The 26950-nt window shown below is 40.7% G+C and overlaps 3 protein-coding genes across 8 annotated transcripts in view; 2 read left to right on the top strand and 1 right to left on the bottom strand.

The window, feature by feature from the left end:
* unc93a (unc-93 homolog A) overlaps positions 1–18044 on the top strand; it is a 24015-nt gene extending 5971 nt beyond the window's left edge. Inside the window, exons 2-9 of one of the 3 annotated variants that reach the window (XM_058379189.1) lie at positions 7727–7838; positions 8819–9000; positions 10032–10261; positions 10398–10523; positions 12308–12525; positions 13277–13412; positions 13736–13867; positions 15076–16075. In XM_058379189.1, coding sequence (XP_058235172.1) covers positions 7749–7838; positions 8819–9000; positions 10032–10261; positions 10398–10523; positions 12308–12525; positions 13277–13412; positions 13736–13867; positions 15076–15377 — 1416 coding nt within the window. In that variant the 5' untranslated portion in view covers positions 7727–7748 and the 3' untranslated portion in view covers positions 15378–16075. Of the gene's footprint in view, positions 1–7610; positions 7839–8818; positions 9001–10031; positions 10262–10397; positions 10524–12307; positions 12526–13276; positions 13413–13735; positions 13868–15075; positions 16076–17421 lie in introns of those variants that run through there. The other 2 variants (XM_058379190.1, XM_058379188.1) reach the window with 2 other exon arrangements.
* Positions 18045–18558: 514 nt separating this feature from the next.
* Positions 18559–22010, top strand: ttll2 (tubulin tyrosine ligase-like family, member 2). Its single transcript, XM_058379187.1, has 2 exons — positions 18559–18888; positions 20118–22010. The coding sequence occupies exon 2, from the start codon at positions 20176–20178 to the stop codon at positions 21751–21753; it is 1578 nt and encodes a 525-aa protein (XP_058235170.1). The 5' UTR covers positions 18559–18888; positions 20118–20175; the 3' UTR covers positions 21754–22010.
* The window catches only part of si:ch211-140l13.3 (centromere protein J), a 31253-nt gene continuing 26309 nt past the window's right edge, over positions 22007–26950 (bottom strand). For all 4 annotated transcript variants that reach the window (XM_058379184.1, XM_058379182.1, XM_058379183.1 and 1 more), the window contains 6 exons: positions 26563–26697; positions 25904–25993; positions 25674–25814; positions 25156–25240; positions 24940–25060; positions 22007–22845 (listed from right to left, as the gene is read on the bottom strand). In XM_058379184.1, coding sequence (XP_058235167.1) covers positions 22656–22845; positions 24940–25060; positions 25156–25240; positions 25674–25814; positions 25904–25993; positions 26563–26697 — 762 coding nt within the window. In that variant the 3' untranslated portion in view covers positions 22007–22655. The remainder of the gene's footprint in view (positions 22846–24939; positions 25061–25155; positions 25241–25673; positions 25815–25903; positions 25994–26562; positions 26698–26950) is intronic.

Below are 26950 nucleotides of genomic sequence, written 5' to 3'. Positions count from 1 at the left end.
GACAGATAGACAGATAGATAGATAGATAGATAGATAGATAGATAGATAGATAGATAGATAGATAGATAGACAGACTGATTGCAGCTGTTGGATGAGGAGCGTGATTGCAGCTGTTGGATGAGGAGCGTGATTGCAGCTGTTGGATGAGGAGCGTGATTGCAGCTGTTGGGTGAGGAGCGTGATTGCAGCTGTTGGGTGAGGAGCGTGATTGCAGCTGTTGGATGAGGAGCGTGATTGCAGCTGTTGGATGAGGAGCGTGATTGCAGCTGTTGGATGAGGAGCGTGATTGCAGCTGTTGGATGAGGAGCGTGATTGCAGCTGTTGGATGAGGAGCGTGATTGCAGCTGTTGGATGAGGAGCGTGATTGCAGCTGTTGGGTGAGGAGCGTGATTGCAGCTGTTGGATGAGGAGCGTGATTGCAGCTGTTGGATGAGGAGCGTGATTGCAGCTGTTGGGTGAGGAGCGTGATTGCAGCTGTTGGATGAGGAGCGTGATTGCAGCTGTTGGATGAGGAGCGTGATTGCAGCTGTTGGATGAGGAGCGTGATTGCAGCTGTTGGGTGAGGAGCGTGATTGCAGCTGTTGGATGAGGAGCGTGATTGCAGCTGTTGGGTGAGGAGCGTGATTGCAGCTGTTGGATGAGGAGCGTGATTGCAGCTGTTGGGTGAGGAGCGTGATTGCAGCTGTTGGATGAGGAGCGTGATTGCAGCTGTTGGGTGAGGAGCATGATTGCTCGGTTGTTATCAGCTCCGTCTCATCAGTTACACATCCAGAGGCAGTAAAACAGCTGGCTGTGTTTATGAGGAATGATCGGGAAGCAGAGATTATTCTGGGCAGCAGTTCGTCTCTGATCAAGGTTCATTCTTTACGTGAGTTTATGAACATTATCCTGAGAACAAGGAAGCCTTTGCCTCCTTGAAGCAGCAAGGAGCTCCTCTGGAAAAAAATCCACAACATGTCATAAAGGCACACTGTCATGTGTATATATGAATTGTTTATCGGTGGGTGGAGAGACACGGTTTATTCTGTAGACAGCGTACGCACACAATAAAACATTTCTAATCAACAGGGCTATGTTATTTATCTTATCATGTAGTGGACCTTGTTACTCAGGGTGTGATTCCATGCTGGAGGATCTGAGTAGAGTTACAGTAAACAATGCATCTGAAGAGACTTTATCCGGATGGTACAGATTTATTAGTGCGAAGTGCAATCATACATGATGAGTATCACTTACGTCATCACTGTGATGCTCTGATTTCAGTGGCTACGAGTCACAGAGACAGGGAAATAGGGTATGAATTAATATCCGATCCATTAGGAATATCTGTACATGTGGTCATTTATCTAATTCAAGGGTGTCCATTCTAATCCGGAAAGAGCTGGTGTGGGTGCAGGTTTTCATTCCAACCAATCAGAAGCCACGCCTGAGTCTACTGAAAGCCGAGATCAACTGATTAAACAGGTGGAATGAGGTGTGTCTCCTGCTTGACTGGTGTGAAAACCTGCACCCACAGCGGTCCTTTATGGATTAGATCGGACACCCCTGATTTAATTATTCAATCAGACGATCATGTAGCAGTAGAGCAATGCAGGAACAAGTCAAAAGTTTTAAATAGAGTTTAAGAGCAGTGGTGGCTTAAGTGGTCAGATTGATCAGAACGTCAAGGTCCAAGCCTCAGCATTGCCAAGCTGCCCCTGAACAAGACCCTTAACCCTTTCTGCTCCAGAGGTGCTGCATTATGGCTGACCCTAAACTCTGACTTCAACTTCCAAAACTGGGATATGTGAAGAAAGAATTTCACTGTGCTGTGTTCTTACATTTACATTTACAAGAGCATTGATGTCTCTATCAATGAATACATCATACAATCATGTAGTAGACCAAGATGGCGGTGCGTGCACAACGCGAGGCTCAGCGTCTCCCCAGATTCTGCGATTTAGTAGTTATTTCTCTACTTGTTGCAAGTTTATTTACTCTGAATAGCCTTGCATATATCTCGTACAGCCGACAAGCATTGTTGGACATCGGTCATAACTGGATTAATGATAATTCACCAACCTTTCAACTCCCTCTGGAAGCGAGTGTAAACAGAGACGTGGGAAGCGCGGCGGCGTTAGAGCGAGGCTAAAGCTAAACCCTCATCGAACATGGTTCTGAAGCATCTTTCTTGCTAATGTACGATCTCTGATGAATAAAATGGACGAACTGCGACTATGGCTAACAACGAAAAAAAGGATCAAGGAATGTACTGTCATGATTTTCACGGAAACGTGGCTTAACAAAAACATTCCCTTGCAGTGCCATTGAACTAGAGGGACACAGTGTTTTCCGGGCAGACAGATCAGCAGTGGACTCTGGTAAGCACAAGGGTGGAGGTCTGTGTATTTATGTTAATAAATCATGGTGCACAGACTCGACTGTTATTGAAAGTCATTGCTCTGCTCATCTGGAGTATTTGATAATTAAATGCAGACCCTTTTATCTACCAAGAGAATTCTCAGCCATTGTTGTGACTGCAGTATACATCCCTCCTGATTCTAATGCTAAGGCTGCTATGGAAGAACTGCATGGAGCTATCAGCAAGCAACAGGCCACACACCCCAGTGGAGCTATTATTGTTGCTGGGGACTTCAACCACACCAACTTGAGATCTGTACTCCCCAAATTTCATCAGCATGTTTCCTGCACTACTAGAGGGGACAACACACTGGACCATGTCTACACCAACATTGTTGAGGCATACAGGGCCATTTCCCTCCCCCACTTGGGTCAGTCTGGTCACCTCTCTTTGTTCATGCTACCCAAATACACACCACTCATCAAACGTGTGAAACCATCAGTGAAGATGGTGAAGGTATGGCCAGAGAGGGGCATTTCCTCACTACAGCAACAACTACAAGACACTGACTGGAGCACATTCGCCTCACAGGCCACCTCAGACACACAGACAGACATTAACACCTATATGTCATCTGTACTGGACCATATAAACATGTGTATTGACAACACCACCACTGTCAAGCATGTGAAACACTTTCCTAACCAGAAGCCATGGATGAACTTTGAGGTCCGCCTCTTGCTGAAAGCAAGAGATGCTGCTTTTAAATCCGGCAATGCAGAGGACTACAGCAGAGCCAGGGCCAACCTGAAAAATGGCATTAGGAAAGCCAGGCATGCACATAAACTGCGTATCGAGGAGCACTTCCAACCCCAGACGTATGTGGAAGGGCATCCAGACAATCACTGACCACAAACCAACAATACAGTCTCTACCTACCAGCAATGCCTTCCTCCCAGACGAGCTCAACCACTTCTTTGCTCGCTTTGACCAGGACGTCACACACACCAGGAATAATGATTCCTCTATGGCTGATCCTCCAATATCACTCTCCACAACAGAGGTACACTCAGCACTGAGCAGAGTAGATCCACGTAAGTCAGCTGGCCCTGATGGCATACCCGGACGTGTGCTCAGGAGTTGTGCTGACCAACTGGCGCAAGTCTTCACTGACATTTTCAACCTGTCACTGGCCCAGGCCACTGTTCCAACATGTCTGAAAACTACAACCATCATACCAGTGCACAAGCATTCTTTTGTGAAGTGTCTGAACGATTTCCGCCCTGTTGCACTCACTGCCATTTTTATGAAGTGCTTTGAGAAGCTGGTTCTAAGTCACCTCATAGCATGTCTCCCACCTACACTGGACCCACATCAGTTTGCCTATCGCCCAAATAGGTCAACAGAGGATGCTATTTCCACTGCTCTTCATCTTGCTCTCTCCCACTTGGACAATAACAATACATACATTCGGATGTTGTTCATTGACTTCACATATCCTCATCCCTCATCCTGAACACCACTGTCCCACAAGGCTGTGTGCTGAGCGCACTGCTCTACTCCCTGTTCACCCATGACTGTGTTCGGCAACATAACTCCAACGTCTTCATCAAGTATGCAGATGATACCACAGTTGTGGGCCGAATCAGCAACAACGATGAATCAGCCTACAGGGAGGAGATCCATAGACTGTCAGCAGGGTGTTCCATGAACAACCTCACCCTCAATGCCACAAAGACCAAAGAGCTCATCGTGGACTTCCGGAAATCTAACAGCAGCAGACACTCCCCTATCTACATCAACGGGTCTGAAGTAGAGCGTGTCTCCAGCTTTAAGTTCCTGGGTGTCCACATCTCTGAGGATCTGTCCTGGCATCTGAACACCTCAACTCTGGTTCGGAAGGTGCAACAGCGTCTTTACTTCCTAAGGAGACTGAAGAAAGTTCACCTATTCCCCAAGATCCTGACCAACTTTTACTGCTGCATCATTGAGAGCATCTTGATGAGCTCCATCACAGTGTGGCATGGCAGCGGCATGGTGTGTGAAAAGAAATCACTGCAAAGGGTTGTGAAAACCGCCCAATGCATCATCGGCAACCCACTACCTGCCATGGAGTCTCTTCACCACAGTAGTACTTCGCCATATACTATCTGTATATTCACTGTATATTATCTGTTACTGTTGTACATACATTGTACATAATGTACACATTTTTTAGCACAATTATAATTACACCTGTCACTTTATCTGCTGTAAATACTACCTGCACATACTTTTCTATACACACTCTGACATAGCCTTATTTATTTATCGATGTACATATTTACATATTTATCTGCACTTGTTCATTTGCACAGTTTCTACTGTTTGCACACACTGGAACACTAGGTCACAGACTTAGGATACCATCAGCATAAAAACTGTGTTGGGAGAAAATAATCACTAATTTAAGTGTTTCAGGAAGAGGTAGGTCTTCATCCAGCGTTTGAGGACGGTCAGTGACTCGGTTATTTGGACATCTAGGGGGTAGATTATTCCACCACCTCGGTACCAGAACAGAACAGAGACTAGATGTACACCTACCTCCCTGAGAAATGGAGGGATTAGTTGAGCGGTGCTAGTAGATCTGAGGAAGTGAGGTGCAGTGTGAAGAGTGATAAGAGCTTTGAGGTAAGATGGTGCTGGTCCATCCTTGGCTTTGTATTCAAGCTTCAGTGTTTTGAATCTGATGAAACTACAGGAAGCCAGCAGAGGAGTGCAGCAGTGGGGTGGTGTGTGAGAACACAGATGCTTTGTGGATCATTTGCAGTGGATGAATTGCATTCAGAGGTAGATATTAGAGTAGAGAGGTGCAGTAGTCCAGTCTCGAAATGACCAGAGACTGAACAAGCACCTGAGCAGAATGTGTAGATAGAAATGGCCGAATCCTTCTGATGTTGTACAGAAAAGACTGACATGGGCGTGTGACATTAGTAACATGGGAGGAAAAGGACAGTTGATTGTCCATAGTTCATGGTTATTGTTCTTCTTCTAAGCACAAGCATCAGAGTGGAGGAAGACATGATTTCAGTGATTGGTTTGTGCTGGTTTGAGTAGTTCAGAAAATGTTGATCACCTGGGAAATATTTGCACAATTAAACAACCCCAGCCCCCCCCCCACACACACACTACTACTACTACTACTACTACTACCACCACCACCACCAAAGCACCCAATGAGCAGCGGCTCTATGAGCAGAAACACTGTGTTAGTGTGAGAGGGTCAAAGGAGAATGACCAGACTGGTTTGACCTGACAGGAAGGATAACTCAAATCATAACTCTGTACTTCTGTGGTGAGCAGAAAAGCATCTCAGAACACACAGCAGGTCTAACCGTGAGGAGGATGTGCTTCAGCAACACATCAGATTGCATTCCTGTGAGCAGGAACACGAATCTGGCTACGAAGACCAGATCTATAATGACCTGTGAATACATTCATAAGACATTATATAGAGTGTTATTATACATTAATAACATATTATAAATTCTCTCTCTCCCTCTCTAAATAGAGATAAAAAGTACCATGTGTGGTTCATTAATGAATACATTTAATATATTGATTAATACATTAATTATTTATTCATTAATTATTATAATATTAATGATAATATATATATTATTTATTCTATATGTAATTATATTATTCATTCATTAATTATATATTTAAAATAATTATAATTATTACTATAATAATTATATTGAAATTCGATTTTAATTTAAATTCTATACTTTTTTAAATTCTATTTTTAGGACATATTTATAACATCTGTCTTTAGGACGGTTGATAAAACGTTTCACTGTGCGTGTTTGTGTACACGGCAATTCAATTAGAAATTGAACGAAGGAAAAATCTTACAAAATAATAAAATTCATTATACCAAAATATATCTTTGAACATTACGTACCTCTGGAGTCACATGACACTCTAAGCTATTTATAATGTCGTGTATTCTAAGCTGTGTTTGTGAGACACAGAGGAAACCCAGGCATTGTGTGTTTGTGTGAATAACATAACCATTAAATTTTTTACATGTTTACACAAGCTGACTTTCCGCTGCTCTAACCCTGATTATATTGTGGTGATAAAGAAGGTAATGAATCAATCATTGCGTGTTCTAACCTGTTAAACACCACTGACATGCTCTAAAAACAGAGCTGGAGTAAACACCTCATCTCCTGGTTCTCTAACACTAGTCACCTTACTTTTTATTGAAGTTTTATGATGTTGTTATGTTATATTATAAGAATGCTAAACTATGCTATTATATGCTACGTTACGGTTATGCTGTGCTGTCTAAAGCTGTTATGCTATGCTGCGCTACTGTATGCTGTATTCTGTTCTGTTATACTACTGCATGCTATTTTATGATGTGTTACTCTATGCTATGCTATGATACTGTATGCTGTGTTGTGCTATGTTATGCCGTGATACTGTATGAAATGTTATGCCATGCTACTGTATATGTTATGCTATGCTATGTTATGGCGTGTTACTGTATGTTATGTTATGCTATGCGGTGTTATGCCGTGCTACTGTATCATATGTTATGCTATGCTAAGGGATGGCATTAGTATCACAAGGTTCCACTGTGTATATATACTCACCAATCAGGCATAACATTATAACTACTTGTCTAATATTGTGTTGGTCCCCCCCAAAACAGCCCTGACCCGTCCTGCACTGTGTATTCTGACCCCTTTCTATCAGAACCAGCATTAACTTCTTCAGCAATTTCAGCAACAGTAGCTCGTCTGTTGGATCGGATCACACGGGCCAGCCTTTGCTCCCCACGTGCATCAGTGAGTCTTGGCCGCCCATGACCCTGTCTCCGGTTCACCACTGTTCCTTCCTACCAATCAGATTATGAAGAGCTGGGGTTATTATTAGGATTGTTAACCCCAGGTAAACTATGAGCAGTGGTAGGAGGATGTGGTAGCTTAGATGTTAAGGTGTTGGATTACTGAGCAGATAGTTATGAGTTTGAATCCCAGGTCCACCAAGCTGCCACTGCTGGGCCCTTGAGCAAGGCCCTTAACCCTCAGTTGCTCACTTGTATAAAATGAGTTGCTCTGGATCAGCGTGTCTGCCAAATGTCAGAAATGTAAATGTGTGAAACTACACAACCCAGGATTCCCTTCACCCAGGGTCTCTCTCTCTATCTCTGGTAGACCAGCAGAGTTTTTGGCTCACACCTTTATGGTTCACATGTGCTGAACTTTGTCCTCCAGCACAACAGGCTTCTATATGAAGTGGGAGGAAATCTGACATACGGCAGTCAGAAACTCTTCTCCTGAGCTGCTCTTCTGAACTTTTGTGACTTTTCTCTCTCTTTATTTTTTACAGGATATTTTAACCTGCCAAAAAAATGATAAGCCGAAATACCAAAAATGTGCTTGTGGTGTCTTTTGGATTTTTGTCCTTGTTTACGGCGTATGGAGGACTGCAGAGTCTGCAGGTAAGCAGCTCTTCTTCTCTGTAACAGAGGCTCAGACAGGTTTATATTAATGCACTCATTTTAACATGTCAGTGTTTCTATAGTAACGGCTCGGACGAAGGGACTGGCATGTATTATGGCCATTCACATAATTAGAGACTAATATTGATAGGAGTAAAAAGTAGAAAACTATGATATATATCTAAATAAGAAAAAAATATAATAATAATAATAATAATAATAATAATAATAATAATAATAATAATAATTTTTTTTTTCTAAAGAGATATTTATTAAGCATTTTCCATTAAGAGTCTCCAGTGTCAGGTCTATCTTATAGACAGAGAGAGAGAGAGAGAGAGAGAGAGAGAGAGAGAAATACAGATAGATAGATAGATAGATAGATAGATAGATAGATAGATAGATAGATAGATAGATAGATAGATAGACAGACAGACAGACAGACAGATAAACCAATAGATAGATAGATAGATCTATCTATCTGTCTATCTATCTGTCTGTCTAGATAGATAGACAGACAGACAGACAGACAGACAGACAGTTAAACCAATAGATAGATAGATAGATAGATAGATAGATAGATAGATAGATAGATAGATAGATAGATCCTGAGAAAAACTCCAAGATGTTCATCTTAATAATTTGTACTGAAAACGTTTGCATTTATGATGTAATTATTACCACTGGATGTGAGTTTGAATAAATGTCATGTGACAAAAAATACATTACATTTTCTCTGAAGAATTCTGATAGACAGACCAACAGACAGATAGATAGATAGATTGACAGACAGACACACAGACAGATAGACAGACATCGAGATAGATAGACAGACAGAAAGACAGACATACATACACATAGATAGCTGTTATTGCACAGAGGTAAACTTCATCCGTTTCTCTTACAAGTGGCAGTGAGGTACTGAATAAACACTAGCATGCTGTATTTGAGTCTGCTGTCTCTCACACTGTGTATCACAGAGCAGTCTGAACGCCGAGGAAGGAATGGGCGTTATCTCGCTCAGTGTCATCTACGGAACCATCATTCTGTCCTCCATGTTCCTGCCCCCCATCATGATCAAGAACCTGGGCTGTAAATGGACCATCTTCATCTGCATGGCCTGCTATATCAGCTATTCCTTTGGAAATCTCTTCCCTGGATGGTGAGAGTGTTCTTTCATGAATGACCGAGTCGGAAGGGCGTGGGCCGTGTAGTTTATAGCTCAGTGGGATAAAATAAAGAAGAGAAAGGAATACATTAGTGTACTTACGTACACTGATAAGACGATTTAACCTCACTGTATTGTTAGAAATATTTAACAAAATATAAATCTGAAAGTTTGGAGAGCTGCCTCCTGGATGAGAATGCTTGTTTTTTTTGGATGAGTCTCCTGTCAATCAATTCATAGACACTCCCTCTAAAACAAACGAAACCCTTCATTTTGCCCTCACTGCAATCTGAAGTTGCTAAGCTCACAATGCAGCCAGATAACTCTCCAGTAAGCCCGAAAATCACTCTGTGCTTCTACAGAATTACTGACGTCGGAATAAACGCTGGCACCGTTTAACACGATGGAGTCATTTATTTCTGATTTCTGTTAAAAAATAACAGCAAACATCCTTGTGAATCATTATGTGGCGAATTTGGCATGTTTATAGAGTTTATAAAGTGGCTGTCAAGCTGGAAATACCAACACGCTAACATTAGATCTTAGATCGATCGCATAAAGTAACGCAAAATCAAGCAAACTCCGCAATATTTTGAGTAGCTTGCGGGGTTTTTTTTTAGTTACTGCAGATTTTACACAGATTGAATCCTGTGCTTGCAATTTCACCAATTCAAGTAGTTTTGGGGGAAAAAACGGATGATAAAAACTCGCAAATTTCGAAAAGCGCTGCAAAGAATCACCAAAAAACTTTTTTAGGGACTGTCCAGAGCTGATATGAGCATATTGGAGGCAGAGCTTTGCTTAATGCCCTTTTAAGGATTCTTCAGTTTGTTGACCTCTAAAGGTTCCACGTCAAAACTGACGGCAGAGTGTTTCTTATTAATCAATTTATAGATAGAACCCACGAGGAACCTTTAATAACGACCTAATATAAGTTAAATTACATTAATGAGATTTCAATAAATAATCAAGTATTTAGGAATAATTTAACACTGGAGGTTTAACGTACCGTGTCACGTCTGCAGGCCGAGTCTGATCGCCACGTCTGCTATTCTGGGGCTGGGAGGCTCTCCGCTTTGGTCTGCTAAATGCACGTACCTCACCATCAGTGGGAACGCACAGGCGGAGAAAGAAAACAAGAAAGGTCAGGATGTCATAAACCAATACTTCGGGATGTTCTTCCTCATCTTCCAGTCGTCTGCCGTGTGGGGAAACCTCATGTCTTCACTTATATTCCAACAAGACGCTAACATAGGTATGGCTGAAAGGAAGCGCAACCTGTGTCTCCGATTGTGACGATCAGATTTACAGGACATTCTATAGTAATAATACTAATGCTATGAATAATAATAATAATAATGATAACAACAACGGTGTGTCTGGTGTCTAAGCTGAAATTCCTGAGGATAGGCTGCAGTTCTGTGGTGCTGCTCTGTGCAACGAGAACTTCACCACCACGGGGAACTTCACACGGCCGGAGCAGAACCTCGTCAACATACTGATGGGCTGTTATATCGGTAAACAGTTACAACTACCAAATACTTATTACAGGGAAGTAGTAGTTTGGTGGGAAATACTAGGTGGGACGTATTAGCAGAGGTGGACAAAGTACACTTCCTTACTTGAGTGAAAGTACAGATACTACTGGTCAAACATTACTCCATTACAAGTAAAAGTTGTAAAGACAGATTTTTACTTAAGTAAAAGTACAGAAGTACTTGTTTTTAAAAGTACTTAAGTATCAGAAGTAAAAAGTAAATGTAGCTACGCACACTCATCATACACATTTAGATTCATTCTTATTTATCCAATGTAATTTACTATTCGCATTTTATATAAGTTATATATATTTCCACATTTCATTTACACCGTTTTAATATGCATTTACACCGTTCTCAAGGTTCCTCCCTCCTTCGTGCAATGCGTTGTGGGCAATATTACCAGTTAGAGTGTGCATCGTTCTGCACTTCGAATTTCTACCGGAAGTAGTAGACCATCCGGGATTTTTTGGAATACTCTTTTCAGCATACTACGATTCAGGGCATACTAATTCTATTTTCGAATACTATTTAGGACAGATATTATGAGAATTTGGACGCAGCATACGTTTTTGAGTGTTAACTAACATCATTACCAATGCGTTGGTGGCAACTAGGCAAACAAATACATAAAAAAAAAACATTTGCCTTACCATACCATGAAGAGCCACCCAGGGATGACAATGTCAATTTATGACATTCCTGGGATTGTTAGGTTGGCAGCAACACCAGCAAATGTGCAGTCAGGTTTTAGGTGCACTGGCATTTGGCCATTTAATCAGGAGGTCTTCCAAGATGTTGACTTTCCACCATCTTTGGTGACAGACCGTCCTCCTCCACCCACTGCAGCTCCACCAGTTCCATCTGCCCTGCCTACACCTCCTGCAGATCCTGTCTCCAGCTGCTGTTGCTCAACCACTGCCACCTGTGCTGCCCGAACCTGCTGGAACTGCCCAAGAGACACCTTCCCGTATCGATTTCTCACCCGAGACCCCTTATTTTATTACTCTTTGTCTTTATCAGTTTAACCAATTTAACCCTGTCTGTTCACAAATAAAATAAAGAAGTTGCAGTATGATGTTATATAATGTATTTTTTAATTACATTTTAATGAATGTTGCAACTGTCCCTGTGGACTGTTGTCCCCTGTTAGGGGGTCAGTTGCAACATTTCACTTTGTCTGTTAAAGTTTACATTGTTCATATATTATTACACATACGGATGTTACAACAATGTGGGGGAGTATCTGACAGATTTATATATTAAAATTTTGGCTTTCTACTAAAAACGGTCACTGAGAAACTGAAGAAAATACAAAAAGTGTTTCAACCGTCCCCGCTCTCCCCTACTTTTAAAAACAAGTACTTCTGTACTTTTACTTAAGTAAAAATCTGTCTTTACAACTTTTACTTGTAATGGAGTAATGTTTGACCAGTAGTATCTGTACTTTCACTCAAGTAAGGAATTTGTGTACTTTGTCCGCCTCTGAATATCCGACATGCAAATGATTACAGTCCCTGTAGGATCTGAGTCGTCTTGTGGACTTGCTTTTGTAGCTTTTTTTAAAAAATAAATTGTGATGTGGTTTGAACTGGTGGAATCGCTATTATTGAAAGTAATGACTTTCAGTAATACCGTCTTGGCCCAATTCTGTGGTAAAGCTCGCACAGATATGGTGACGTTTTCATTCATCTGTGCGATTGCAGCATTGTTGAAATGTTTTGTAAAATACTGTATATAACTCATCAGAGATATCTCTGTAGGTGTCGGGGTTCTGGCGATGATCCTTGTAGCAGTTTTCCTGGACAACATTGACGGAGAAGAAGCAAGGAAGTTTCGAAAAAACATAGGCAACCAAAATTTCTGCAGTACCTTCCTGGCCACGTTCAGGCTTCTAAGAGACAAGAGGTTGTTGATGCTCATTCCTCTGACTATGTACAGCGGATTCGAGCAAAGCTTCCTCGCCGGTGAATACACCAAGGTGAACAGATCTGAGAATATTGAATGGATATGGACTCATGGGACATCTTCACTCAGTATAAAGAAATGAATGATGTGTCTGTGAGTCTGATCTAAAACGAGTCTGTCGTCTTTCAGCATGTTTTAGCCGTGTGTTTTTCCCTCTGTTGGAGAACTTTACATAGAATTTTACTGGTTGAAGATGAAATCCGAGCTGCTTTTTAGATGAACAAGCACTTGGAGCGTCTCAGAGAGCAGAAATTGGTTTGATATCAACATTTACTTTGAAGATATAAGACAATATGTGGCTTAAATACGTGTGACAACTGGACATAAATGTGATTAAGAGTCTCATGGTCATGTGACAAATCAATAAAAGTCAAATTTTGCGTGTTTCTAGAGTTGTTACTTAGCCGAACTTCGCCTATCTTTTATCTGGCAGCGCTAACACGTTAGAGCTTAGCGCTCATAAGAGATTATTACAAAGAAAAATAGACAGTAAAGGCACTCGTGATCATCTTTATAAATCAGTATGAGATAATTATTTGTGTTTATTTTTAAGATAAATTTAAAGCAGCCTTGAAATGGATATTCTGACGGCTCTTGCGAATGTTCTTGATAACGCTAGTTAGCATGGAGTCGCTAATTGAATGAATCAGTTCTGGGGGATGTGACGCGCTTCAGTTTTTGACTTCTGCATCAAACACATATGCAAAGCCTTTGAGAGTGAAATGCATTCGTGAATGCTTTTTTTGCGATTATTTGTGTTGCAGAATTACGTAACCTGCGCATTGGGAATCCATTACGTTGGATTCGTGATGATCTGCTTCGGCGCTGTGAATTCACTGAGCTCCTACGTATTCGGGAAGCTCGCGCAGTACACCGGGAGAATCACCCTGTTTTGCCTTGGTGAGTGTGTTTCATCAGAGGGACCTGAAGCGGGAAGTCATTTAGCCAGAGAACGTTGTTGCTGTGCATTTTAGACCATCGATTTAGAGAATTAATCATTTTTAAGTTACTCTCATATACGTTATATATGAAAACCACAGCAAGACTGAAAAATGACAATATGTCTTACAGAGAGAGAGAGAGAGAGAGAGTCCTTCATCTGTCGTGTCCTTCATTAGCAATTAGCATTAGCCCAGGTGCTGCAGGACACTGACGGTTATGGTAGCTGCTACTGAATTGTTTTTTAGATCTTACTGGTTTTTTTCATGGCTTTCTCCTCACAGCCGCTGTGATAAACCTGAGTTGTGTGATAGCTCTGCTGTACTGGAGACCACACCCGGACCAGCTGCCCGTCTTCTTCGTGTTTCCTGCACTCTGGGGCGTGGGAGATGCTGTGTGGCAAACACAAACTAACGGTGAGACTCTTAACAACTTTCTTCCTGGATGTAGTTTTCCGTTAAAGCATCATGACATGATTTTGTAGCTCAGTGTATTTATGATGCGCTGTGAGGATGTGATGAAGAATATCAGCCTACCAAGAGAGATCAAATGAAAAACAATCAAAAAAGATCGTCATAAGAATCATAGATATTATTAATTAATTAATTAATTGTTATTTTTTATTAGTCTTATTATTATTATTATTATTATTATTATTATTATGTCATTTTATCTTAACAATAAGAATCATGTCTTCTTAGTATTATTACGTTGTCTCACTCACAAGATCACAAAAAATATGTCAATTCTCTTGAGCCAGGATATATTTTTACAAAAATTATAGCACCAGAGCATTTCCATAGATAGTGACTAAAAACTACAAAAAAAATAACATCAAATAAAGAGCAAGATTATATAAGAAATAATGCAAACATTCTATTAAAAAATGACACACTTCATATAGTCCATAAAAAAAAGATAAAACTCTTTTGAAACTGTTAAATAAATATTCCAAAATGTTATTAAAATTCAAGCTACACTATATTGCCAAAAGTTTTGTGACCTCTGCCTTTACATGCACATGAATGTAATATGGAGTTGTCCCGCCCTTTACGGCTATAACAGCTTAACAGCTGGGAAGGCTTTCCACAAGGTTTCGGAGTGTATTTATGGGAATTTTTGACCATTCCACTAGAAGCACATTTGTGAGGTCAGGCACTGATGTTGGACGAGAAGGTCTGGGTCACAGTCTCCACTCTAATTCATCCCAAAGGTGTTCTATCAGGTTGAGGTCAGGACTCTGTGATGTTCCTCCACACCAGACTCTCTCATCCATGTCTTTATGGAGCTTGCTTTGGTCACTGGTGTGCAGTCATGTTGGAACAGGAAGGGGTCATCCCCAAATTGTTCCCACAAAGAGCATGAAATTGTCCAAAATGTCTTGGTATGAAGCTGAAGCATTAAGAGTTCCTTTCACTGGAACTAAGGGGCCGAGTCCAACCCCTGAAAAACAACACCTGAACTCAATGATTTGGAGGGGTGTCCCAAAACTTTTGGCAGTATAGTTTATGTCACATTATAACCTTAAAATTGAGTGCACTTGGCTACAAAGTCAGGCTTGTGTAGGTGATATGTAGCCTTATGAAGTTCACTTGACAGAAGAGCTTCTGTTTGTTCACTGCAGCGCTATATGGCACTCTGTTCCCTGACCACAAGGAGGCAGCGTTCGCTAATTATCGCATGTGGGAGTCTTTGGGCTTCGTGATCGCCTTCGCCTACAGCACATACATCTGTCTATCCACCAAACTCTACATCCTCATCGCTGTGCTTTTGCTGAACATGCTGACGTACTTCTGGGTGGAGTATAACGAGTACAAGCATCCTACTGCAGCTCTGAAAGAGGACATGGAGAAACTGGACGAGACGCACCTGAAAGACACGGGCACAGAGAAACACCTGAAGATTATTAGTCAGACAAGATTATAGGGGAGGATGTGTGGATTTATTATTTTTTTGGTGGTGGTGGGGTTGAGGTGGGGGTCTAAGGCATGATATATATATATATATATATATTTCAAATTATTTGCTTTCAGGTAAAAGTCTAAACAAAAAACAAATCAGGAACTCGAATGAAAACACATCATCTAAAATTTCCAATCTAAAACCTGTGCTATTCTATTTGCAGGTCTAATTATCTCACATAAGGCATTATTTATTACCTCCCGTAATTTTCTAGTCATTGGCTAATCGGTAGCCATCAGTGTCCATTACTTTTTTGCTACTTAAGGGGTGTATTAGCCAAATTTGGACGGCATTTCTACAGTGTTTTGTAACATTTGGAACATATTTGTGTCCTGGGTTGTGTATTTGTATAGATGTTTATAAGGCGCCAATACATTTACACTTTGTGCTCATGATTAAACGAGTTCTCACAGATTGGTGAGAATTAGCACACTGAATCTGTTCTGGTCACTTCATAGAGTGTAACGATGTTGAATGTTGAAATGTTTTTGTTGGAAATGTACTTGTGTAAAATGGGACGTATTTTGAGGATAGATGTTGGGACTGCGCTCTGGAGGATAAGGTGTAGATAAGGTGGTGATGCATGCAATAAGAGTGCTTTTCAACTAGAGCGATGCCTTGTAGCTCAGAAATAAAAACTTTTCTGCTTCATTAGGATAATGCTTTTGAGTTAATTGTCCGTTTGTTCACATAGACACACAAGTAATACAGAGCATTTTTAACAATGACTAGAATTTCATGTATGCTAGCGGTCTGTATTGCTACAGAACACTGCTACACTTCCTGAAGAGCAGCTAGCAGTGCTGAATGTCCTGAATAGAATTAAAATACTGATAAATATTGTACAGTAAAATAATACTGATTAGCTATATTAAACCTGGATGGGTAATATTTATGGTTTTATTTATAGAGTGTAACTGAAACAAACTTGAAAAATAATTAAAATAAAGATATAGATTTTAAGAATAGAATTGTCAAAAGACACACATTAGAATTATGTAAGATATAATTAAAATGTTGGATCGAATCAAATACAGTTAGAACACTGAACAGAGTTAGATTTAAAACAGGGAACGGAATAGAATATTTAATGCATTAGAATTAGAACAGGGATTGAATTGATTTAGAAATACAATGTCGAATAGAACAGAATATTGTTTACCAATACAGCAGAATAGAAGTAAAATATTGATAATAAAAATTCAATAGAACGATTCAATAGAGGATCTGAATAAAGAGTAGGAATAGAATCTGGAATAGAATTGAATATTGAACTCATTTGCAAAGACATTATTGATCAATAGGGAATACAGTAGAATAGAATTAGGATATTTGTTTTTTAAAATTGGATAGTTAAATAATATTGAAATATCGATAGTAAAGTAATGTCATGCACATGAATGTAATATGGAGTTGTCCCCGCCCTTTACAGCTTTAACAGCTTCAACTCTTCTAGGAAGGTTTTCCACAAGGTTTAGGAGGGTGTTCATGGGAATTTTTGACCATTCCTCTAGAAGTGCATTTGTGAGGTCAGGCACTGATGTTGGACGAGAAGGTCTGGGTCACAGTCTCCACTCTAATTCATCCCAAAGGTGTTCTATCAGTTTGAGGTCAGGACTCTGTGAAGTTCCTCCACACCAAACTCCCTCATCCATGTCTTTATGGAGCTTGCTTTGGTCACTGGTGTACAGTCATGTTGGAACAGGAAGGGGTCATCCCCAAACTGTTCCCACAAAGTTGGGAGCATGAAATTGTCCAAAATGTCTTGGTATGAAGCTGAAGCATTAAGAGTTCCTTTCACTGGAACTAAGGGGCCGAGACCAACGCCTGAAAACAGCACTTGAATTCAATGATTTTGAAGGGTGTCCCAAAACTTTTGGCATTATAGTGTTTACACATTCTAACCTTGTGGCTGCAAAGTCAGTTTTAAGAATGTCAGGGTTTATGTAGGTGTTATGTAGCCTCATGAAGTTCACATGACAGAAGAGCTTCTGTTTGTTCACTGCAGCGCTATACAGCACTCTGTTCCCTGACCACAAGGAGGCGGCGTTCGCAAATATTTGCCTGTGGGAGTCTTTGGGCTCCATGATCACCTTCGCCTACAGCACATACATCTGTCTGTCCACCAAACTCTACATCCTCATCACTGTGCTTTTGCTGAACATGCTGACGTACTTCTGGGTGGAGTATAACGACTACAAGCATCCTACTGCAGCTCTGAAAGAGGACATGGAGAAACTGGACGAGACGCACCTGAAAGACACGGGCACAGAGAAACACCTGAAGATTATTAGTCAGACAAGATTATAGGGGAGGATGTGTGGATTTATTATTATTATCTGATTTTTTTTCTTAGTGGTGGTGGGTTTGGGGCTAGATACAATTAAAATATTGGATAGAATCAAATACAATGAGAACAGTGAATAGAGTTAGATTTAAAGCAGTGAATGGAATAGAATTCATTGCGATAGAATTAGAACATGGAGTGAATAGATTTAGAAATAAAATGTTGAATGGAACAGAATATTGTATATCGTAAAACTAGAATACTGATAATAAAAAATTCAGTAGAACTTTTAATAGAGGATCCGAATAGAGAGTAGAAACAGAATGGAAAAGAATTTAGAGTAGACTAGACATTTTTGATCAATAGGAAATACAGTAGAATTAGAATTTGTTATGTAAAATTGTATAATAAAATAATGTTAAAATATTGATAGTGAAGTAATAGGATGATTATATTAAACCTGGAAGTGTGAAGTTCCTCCACACCAAACTCTCTCATCCATGTCTTTATGGACCTTGCTTTGGTCACTGGTGTACAGTCATGTTGGAACAGGAAGGGGTCATCCCCAAACTGTTCCCACAACGTTTGGAGCATGAAATTGTCCAAAATGTCTTGGTATGAAGCTGAAGCATTAAGAGTTCCTTTCACTGGAACTAAGGGGCCGATCCCAACCCCTGAAAAACAACACCTGAATTCAATGATATGGAGGGGTGTCCCAAAACTTTTGGAAATATAGTGTGTATGGTGCATAAGATCAGAATGAAAAGAGGAGAGAAGAAGAAGAAGATGGCGTCTCGTGCACGTTAAAGCTAAAAGGCGTGTAAATGTGCTTGAGAGTACTGGGAACACTGTACCGTAAACAAACAAACAAACAAACAAACACGTAACTTTATCTCCTTGATAAATTATAAGCGGTGTCAAACTTTAAAAACGGAAACCTCCAGTAATAAACCGCCTCACACTTCCGGTCAACACTATAAAAACAATACAGCGCGCATCTTTTCGTATATACGGTAACTATGGTAACCTTGTTATTAGAGTCGCGTGCCGTTCGGAACGCTGTAAATGTGCAGGTGTTGCGCCTCCACCGGTACGTGATTGGTTACCTGGCAACCAGAGATGACCGGAAGAGATGATCCTAAAGCAGAGCAGAACTCGGACAGAAGCAGCGCGGCTTTCTTCACTAAGGTAGGACACTACACACTGCTGAACACCACACAGTCTATACATCCGAGCTCGTATTAATATTACTGCAAAAACTTTATAAAAACACTTTATTTAGCGCGTCAGTCTCTCCGGAATATTATTAATTCCATTCGGAAAACGTTTTAATTAAGATGTCTGACAATTAATTGTAAAACAAACAAAAACACAATCAGATAAGTGAATATGCGAAGGGAAAACGTTAAATCATGTTTCACTTGAATGAATGAAAACAAGCAAACAAACAAATGCACATAGACACTATACTGATGAGGCATAACATTATGACCACCTGCCTAATATTGTGTCGGTCCCCCTTTTGCTACCAAATCAGCCCTGACCCGTCCGGCACTGTGTATTCTGACACCTTTCTGTCACAACCAGCATTAACTTCTTCAGCAATTTGAGCAACAGCAGCTCGTCTGTTGGATCAGATCACACGGGCCAGCCTTGAGCCTTGACCACCCATGACCCTGTTGCCGGTTCACCACTGTTCCTTCCTTGGACCACTTTTGATAGATACTGACCACTGCAGACCGGGAACACCCCACAAGAGCTGCAGTTTTGGAGATGCTCTGATCCAGTGGTCTAGCCATCACAATTTGGCCCTTCGTCAAACTCGCTCAAATCCTTACACTTGTCCATTTTTCCTGCTTCTAACACATCAACTTTGAGGACAAAATGTTCACTTGCTGTCTAATATATCCCACCCACTAACAGGGGCCATGATGAGGAGATCAGTGTTATTCACTTCACCTCTCAGTGGTCATAATGTTATGCCTGATCGGTGTATATGACGAGATCATTTTTGTTAAAAGCAGCATTTTAAACATATGTATTTCTTGACTGAAAAATATAAATACAAAGAAAAAAAAAAATCAGTCACTTAGTAGCATTTGTTTCCCCAGTTGGAACCAATGCAGAATTTATAATGGTGTGATGTCGAAATTTATTTTTAAAAATATACAATATAGTATATTTAAGTCTTTTCTTCCTAGGAAAATTAAATAAGGAATAAAACCCTTAGGTGCCGTTAATAATCAATGAATCGATGACAAGATGGCAACTTTTATTTATTACATGACATGTCAACTCTTATTCGGTTTTAATTGTATTTGATGCTGGAGCTTCAGAGGAACTAATGATTACAGGTTACGAATTATATCAGTTTTACGATTTTTTGTTACATTCTGTTTTTATTTTCTCTCCTATAGGAATATCGCCATTCTCCTCCATTTCCTTGCTTTGTTGAAAGCCGTGTAGTTTTTCTCCATGTCTGCAAGGCCATGTGTTAACGCCCCCCTGGTGTTCCGGCTCCACGAGAACGCTCCAGACGTGGTGCGTGAGGTGCTGCTGGAGCGCGGCTGGGAGGAATTCGACCCTCAGGAGCAGGAGGAAGGAGACTGGAACCTGTACTGGCGCAGCTCGGCTTTCCGCAGCTCAGACTATGAGAATATCTTGCCCTGGCAGAGGCTGAATCATCACCCTAAAACAGCCACTCTCTCACGCAAAGACTGCCTGGCACGCAACCTGAGAAGAATGAGAGGCGCGTACGGTCCCGCGCTTTATGACTTCAGTCCCCTGGCTTTCATCCTGCCGAACGATTACACCAGGTTTCTGGAGGAGTACGCAAAAAACAAAGGAAAGTGTGTGTACTGGATCTGTAAACCGGTGGATCTCTCACGGGGGAGGGGCATCTTTATCTTCGAGGATATCAAACACTTGACTTATGACTCGACAGTGATCGTACAGAAATATATAAGCGACCCGTTTCTGATCTCGGGCTATAAATTTGACCTGCGCGTCTACGTGTGTGTGACGAGTTTCCGTCCCCTTACCATCTACATGCACCAGGAGGGCTTGGTGCGCTTCGCCACTGAGAAATACGACCTAGCGTCTCTAGATAACCTGTTCGCTCACCTCACAAACACAAGCATCAACAAATTCAGTTTATTCTACACTATGGCTAAAGAGCGCGTCGGTCAGGGGTGTAAGTGGACGATGAGTAGATTCCGCACCTTCCTTCAGAGCCAAGAGGTCAATCAGGATCATCTCTGGCAAAAGATCAGCAACATAGTGACGCTGACTCTGCTCACCGTTGCTCCATCCGTTCCTTCCTGTTCTAACTGCGTGGAGCTGTTCGGCCTCGACATCCTCATCGATTCCAACTTCAGGCCTTGGCTTTTAGAGGTCAATTACAGTCCGGCACTCTCTTTGGACTGTCCAGTTGATATAAAGGTCAAAAAAGGTCTGATAAATGATCTCATTGACTTGATGGACTACAGGAAGGTTGACAGGCTGAGGCGAAAATGCTGCTTGCACACCATGTGTTTAGTGCCACAAGTACTTCTCATAACGAAACCTGTGTATGAATATAAACACCATTCAAACCCTGAAAAGGCATGTTTGGATTTATCTCCAAATCAAAGAACCAAAGACTCCAAAAGAACGTTTGAAACGTCTCGTCATTGGTCTCAAATCAAAATCGCTGATTCAGACGACTGGGAACCGGTCTCACCTCCGAGCCTGGGGCAATATCCTAGACGTTCTTCGTCTAAGGCATGCACACTACCTAATATTCACCCCCATAAATCCTCACAAAAGCACCCAGGCTTCTCACGGGACCATAGAACGCATGACAGGACTGTACCATGTCATCGTGTTGGGGATTTCATCCTGACGTTTCCTTTCAACGAGGTCACACGGAAAGCATCACAGAACTCTCTCGACGTCAGGACGATAGTGCACGAGGTGCACAAGCTCATGAGTCAGATAACGTCCTCGCACGTCCCCAGAGAGACGAGGAAGAGGAGAGACGCTGTTCTCAGCGACTACTGCTCATCAAACTGAGCGTGTCCAAACTTTCCAAGAACATATTTGATTCAAGATTATGACTATATGATCTCTGCACGGAAACCGGAGCACTGTAAGGCTGAGAATGTCCTTGAGAAAAGCTGAATACTGAATCAGTCAGAGGTTTGGGTCACACTCTCATGAATAATAAGCCATGTGCTGCAACGTGAGTCTCATCATGTTGTGACCATGACGTGAAATTTATACAGTATTTATTCACTGAACAGAGGGCAGAACGCTGGGTTCGAGGTTCAAACACAACTTATCTCTAATAAGAATTTGTTATTTGTGTATGAGATCAGATGTATCTTTTCTTATGTCCAAATTTAATATATAATATATATATATATAATATAAATAAATTACCTGATATTATTCAAGACAATATTATTACTTTGTCATCTTATGAAGTCATACGCAAAAAATATAAAAAATTTATAGCATTTAAAAATACTTTGAATGGAGTTATAAAACTAAAAATGCTAAATAAATAAATCAAACCCATTAAAATTTTTCATGGCATACTTCCCTGGCTATGCTGAGGTGATACGTTGAGCTCAAGCATTCAGGGATGATGTGTACTTTTAGTCTAGCGTTATTTTTTTTTATTGGCATGGAGAGGATAGTGTGGCTGGGTTTCCTTCAGGTTATCAGGTTTCCTTCACTGGTAAATCACCTCTTGGTGTGTACCTCCACAGTGCATTTAGAAATTTTAAAGTCCCCCCCCAATATTGGGTGCCAATATTTCTGCCACCTACTTCTCTTATGTTATTATTACATGGCACTGCCATTGCATTACTGCCTTTTTTTTTTACCCATTCTCATAAAGGATGCCAATAATTCTGAAGAGGACTGTACATATCAGGCTTCTAGTACAAAAATGTAGAAACGGTTTTCTTTCACTTTCTGTCCATCATAACGACGTCGTCATTGTTCTTAATGCGAATTCTCCCGGATGAATATTTCGTCTCTTGCCTTCCATTTAAATAGACAGTTTTAACGGTTCCGTCAGGATAAATCCTCTGTTTATACTCCGACGTGTGGATCTCACGCTGACCGTTCGTGAACTCCACCGTTTTCTCTCCGTTTCTGTTGACAGAAAAGAAAAAAATAATGATAAAAATAAATCTTCTGTACTTCACTTTACACCACAGAGTACAGGAAAGTAAGCAGGGATAAATATCTGATTGTGACCGAGCGATTGTGACTTTTTGTGTTACTGTGTCTGTCTTAGGGGCAGGTCACAGGTGCTGTCGCAGGTAAACTAGCTTTATTGCGACACAGGTAAAGAAATCCAAGATGAGAGCAAAGCTGAATAAATCCACTTTAAATAATGGCTCGCCTCGCACTTTCATCTCGGGGAGAAAGTGCGGATCTGACGTACTGCCGCTTAACAGGTACTGTTATCTTTTACAGTTTGTTGTTGTGTAGTTGACCAGGTGTTTGTTGGTATCCAACTTCTGCTATTTCTTTTAATTCTCATATTTCCCCTTCTTACAAAGCACACTTCTGTATTTTGCTGCCTAATGCTACCAAGGTGTTTTTTTTTAAAAAATATATATTTCACATGATATGAGACATGCACTGTTTCTGATTGGGTGTCTGTTGCTAAGCAACTACCTGTAACACTCTAACATCGCATTGTTTGGCACCGCAATGTGGATTGTACTGCTGCTATGCAACTGCCCGTAACACTAATACCGCATTGTGAACTGTACTGTTGCTAAGCAACTACCTGTAACACTCTGTAACGCCATATTACTTGGCACGGCAATGTGGACTGTACTGTTGCTAAGCAACTGCCTGTAACACTCTGTAACACCATATTACTTGGCACGGCAATGTGGACTGTACTGTTGCTAAGCAACTACCTGTAACACTCTGTAACACCATATTGTTTGGCACGGCAATGTGGACTGTACTGTTGCTAAGCAACTGCCTGTAACACTCTAACACCATATTACTTGGCACGGCAATGTGGACTGTACTGTTGCTAAGCAACTACCTGTAACACTCTGTAACACCATATTGTTTGGCACGGCAATGTGGACTGTGCTGTGAATGCCATGTAATCCTGCTTCAGAGCAGAGTTTCATAACCCCAGGTAACTCCATGCTAACCCCGCTTTTAAACTACAAGTGTGAAACGTTCCTCTACCCAGGTTTAAAGGCAAGCTTTAGGCTAGTTTAGCTCTGTGTGAAAAACAAGACTGAATCATACAGCAAACATCTTTATCCAGAGCAATTTATCTAATTTGTTATATAACTGAGCAACTGAGGGTTAAGGGCCTTGCTCAGGGGTCCAGCAGTGGCAGCTTGGTGAACCTGGGGTTTGAACAACCTTCCGGTCTGTTAGTAGTCTAACACGTTAACCACTAAGCTACCACACCAACCTGCCCAGCAAGGACACAGACTGGGTGCATCATAAAGCTAGTGGATTAACTCTTAAAAAAAAGAGGTTCCTTGAGGTTCTATATAAAATTCTTGGGTTCTGTGCTTGACAAATAGAACTGTTTCCCCCCAAAAAAGGTTCTATGGAAAATCTTTGGAGAGCAATGAGATTGATCTTTTCTATCATGTTATGAATGAGATATTTTCGAAAAAATCAAATAATCGTTTGGATTTGTAAAATAATTCATAAAATAATTGTAAAATAATTTAAACTCAAATGATGAAACACTTCAGAGTTTCGCTGTTATTTTTCTAAATTGTATAATAATAATAATAATAATAATAATAATAATAAATGATTTAAAAATAGCCATCCAACTTGGATTTAAAGAACCCCATTGAACCCCAATCCTTTTGAATTAAGCCTTCAAACCCATCTGAGGTTCCATATACACTCATAAATAAAGGTTCTTACATGGTTCTTTTTCAGGGTGTATGGTTCTATGGAGAACCTTGATCAACCATTAAATGTTTCCATAGTACAAAAGGTTGCTTGTAGTGAAAAAAAAGTTCTTTACTGCACTAAGAAAAAATGGGTTCTTGTAAGAACTACTTAATAAAAGGTACTTTGGGGAACCAAAATTGGTTCACTGGAAAGCACCTTTTCGGTTCTTTCTGGGATTTTATATTTTTAAGAGTGTAGTGTATGAAGCGAGTGATCGGAACCATTCCTTTGAAAAGCGTGGGATTGATCAGAATCTCTTCCATACGCGCTCCGAATACGGCGTCTTACTTTGCTAACTTGACAACGGTTCCATCAGGGAAGAAGCTTTCCTGTCGGCCGTCGGCGTACACGGTCTTGACGGTACCGTCGGGGAACAGGATTTCTCGCGTACCGTCAGGATGCCGCTTCTCTACAGAAACACCAGAGCTTTATTATTAAAAGACGCTGTGATGTAAGCGATCTGTGACAAAACCAAAAAACCTTCTCGAGAGTTATTAACTCAACCTTTTTGCTTATTTGGAAACTGCAGGACCTCCAAGCCAGACGGGTACGTGGAGTGAGTCGTCTGAGCCTCACAGTAATAGTAGATCTGTGAGCACAAACACACTGAATCATCAGCCTGAAAAGGAAACATCACATTCAAGACGAACAAAATATAAAGGGATGTGTTTAGAATGAGGAACTTCAGTGTTTATTTCAGTACTTCCACAAATCTGTTCCTGGGAGCGTGTGTAAAAAACAAAAAAAATCTCTAAAACAAAGAAGGATATAAATGAGAGCAAAACAAATTCTGAAAGCACTCCAGGGAGATCAGTAGGTTGACACGTTGGCTAATTTAGGCATTTCTCAATTCAACACGTGCTCAGGCAGCACTCAGGTAGTGTTTCACAAGTCTACAGTGTGTGTGTGTGTGTGTGGTGGGAAAAATGGCATAAGCAACTTCTCTTCCCACGCGAGTGTGACGAGTGTGTGTGAAGCTTCACGCTTAGAGACTAGATGAGCGTGATTACTCAAGGCCTTACCGCGGTTCCATCCGCCAGAACACGCTTGACATCTCCGTTAAAAAACATGACCGTGATCAGTTTCTGATCCGCCGAGATCTCTTTTCTGGTTCCGTTACGGAAAACGATAACACGTGACCCATCAGACAGGAGCTGTTCTACCTGCAGAATAAAAATATTATTTCATTTTATTATTAAATTTAATAATAGATAATACTATCATTACAACAAGGAGATGGTATTTCTCTTACCTTACCGTCTGGATATCGGGTTTCTTCTCTAACTACAGCTTTAGTGGCTACTTGAGTGCTGTTAAGCTTCAGCTCAGCATTGAGCAAATCCTGAAATTAAACACCATTACATTAAAACGACACCCCTTTTTTACCAGTACAATCGATTTCCGTTCTGTTCCGAAAAGAAATGGACTTCTGGGACATTTTCACTCAGTGTAAATAAATGAATGATGTGTCTGTGAGTCTGATCTAAAATGAGTCTGTCGGCTTTCAGTGTGTTTTAGACGTGTGTTTTTCCCTCTGTTGGAGAACCTTACACAGAATTTTACTGGTTGAAGATGAAATCTGAGCTGCTTTTTAGATGAACAAGCACTTGGAGTGTCTCAGAGAGCAGGAATGGGTTTGAGATCAACATTTACTTTGAATATACAAACATTTGTGTGAGAAAAATAGGAGTTTTTGTTTATTTTTTGGAACTTTTCTATGAATATATCACCCCTAGTAGGCTAGAGAAAAACAGAAATCCCTCTGAAACACTACAAATTCTTAAAGTCCCGAGTGTCTACTTTCATATGAGCTCCATATTAACCTCCACTGTGGAGTGAGACATGGACACAACAAAACAGGAGCAAATTCCATTTTCATGTCCAAGAGTAAAATATAGGTGTAGCTCAAACCTCAGTCATGTCTGTGGATCCGTAATCAGATTCAGAGGATACAGATTTCCCAGATTTCGGTGTACTCTGAAATCCTTTGGGAACCGAATTCCTGATCTCGACCCTGATCTTCTTCTCCGCAGACCTGCACGAGCCCTGAGCACAGAGGAATGAACTGAAACTCTGAAGTTTCTGAGAAAATACAATTTAACCTGATATATTTCAAACACTTAAGGGCCTTTCATAAAATACACAACACAGTTCCCTGTGTGATTATAAACTCTGAGTGAAACAAATCCTGGGTAATATTTGAGCTTTCACACTGTCCATTCCTAAACCAGAGATTAACCTTCTTCTTATTTGCATATGAGCCTGAGTCGTCTTTACTGAAGACTGTCTGGAGTGTCAT

The sequence above is a fragment of the Hemibagrus wyckioides genome, linkage group LG25 (assembly GCF_019097595.1).
Source record: "Hemibagrus wyckioides isolate EC202008001 linkage group LG25, SWU_Hwy_1.0, whole genome shotgun sequence".
Classification (NCBI taxonomy): domain Eukaryota; kingdom Metazoa; phylum Chordata; class Actinopteri; order Siluriformes; family Bagridae; genus Hemibagrus; species Hemibagrus wyckioides.
Note: the sequence above shows the minus strand (reverse complement) of the source record. Positions and strands in the feature narration are given on the sequence as shown.

Excerpts from the sequence above, each read along its gene's own strand:
- ttll2 (XM_058379187.1), top strand. The coding sequence starts at position 20,176 with ATGTCTGCAAGGCCATGTGTTAACGCCCCCCTGGTGTTCCGGCTCCAC.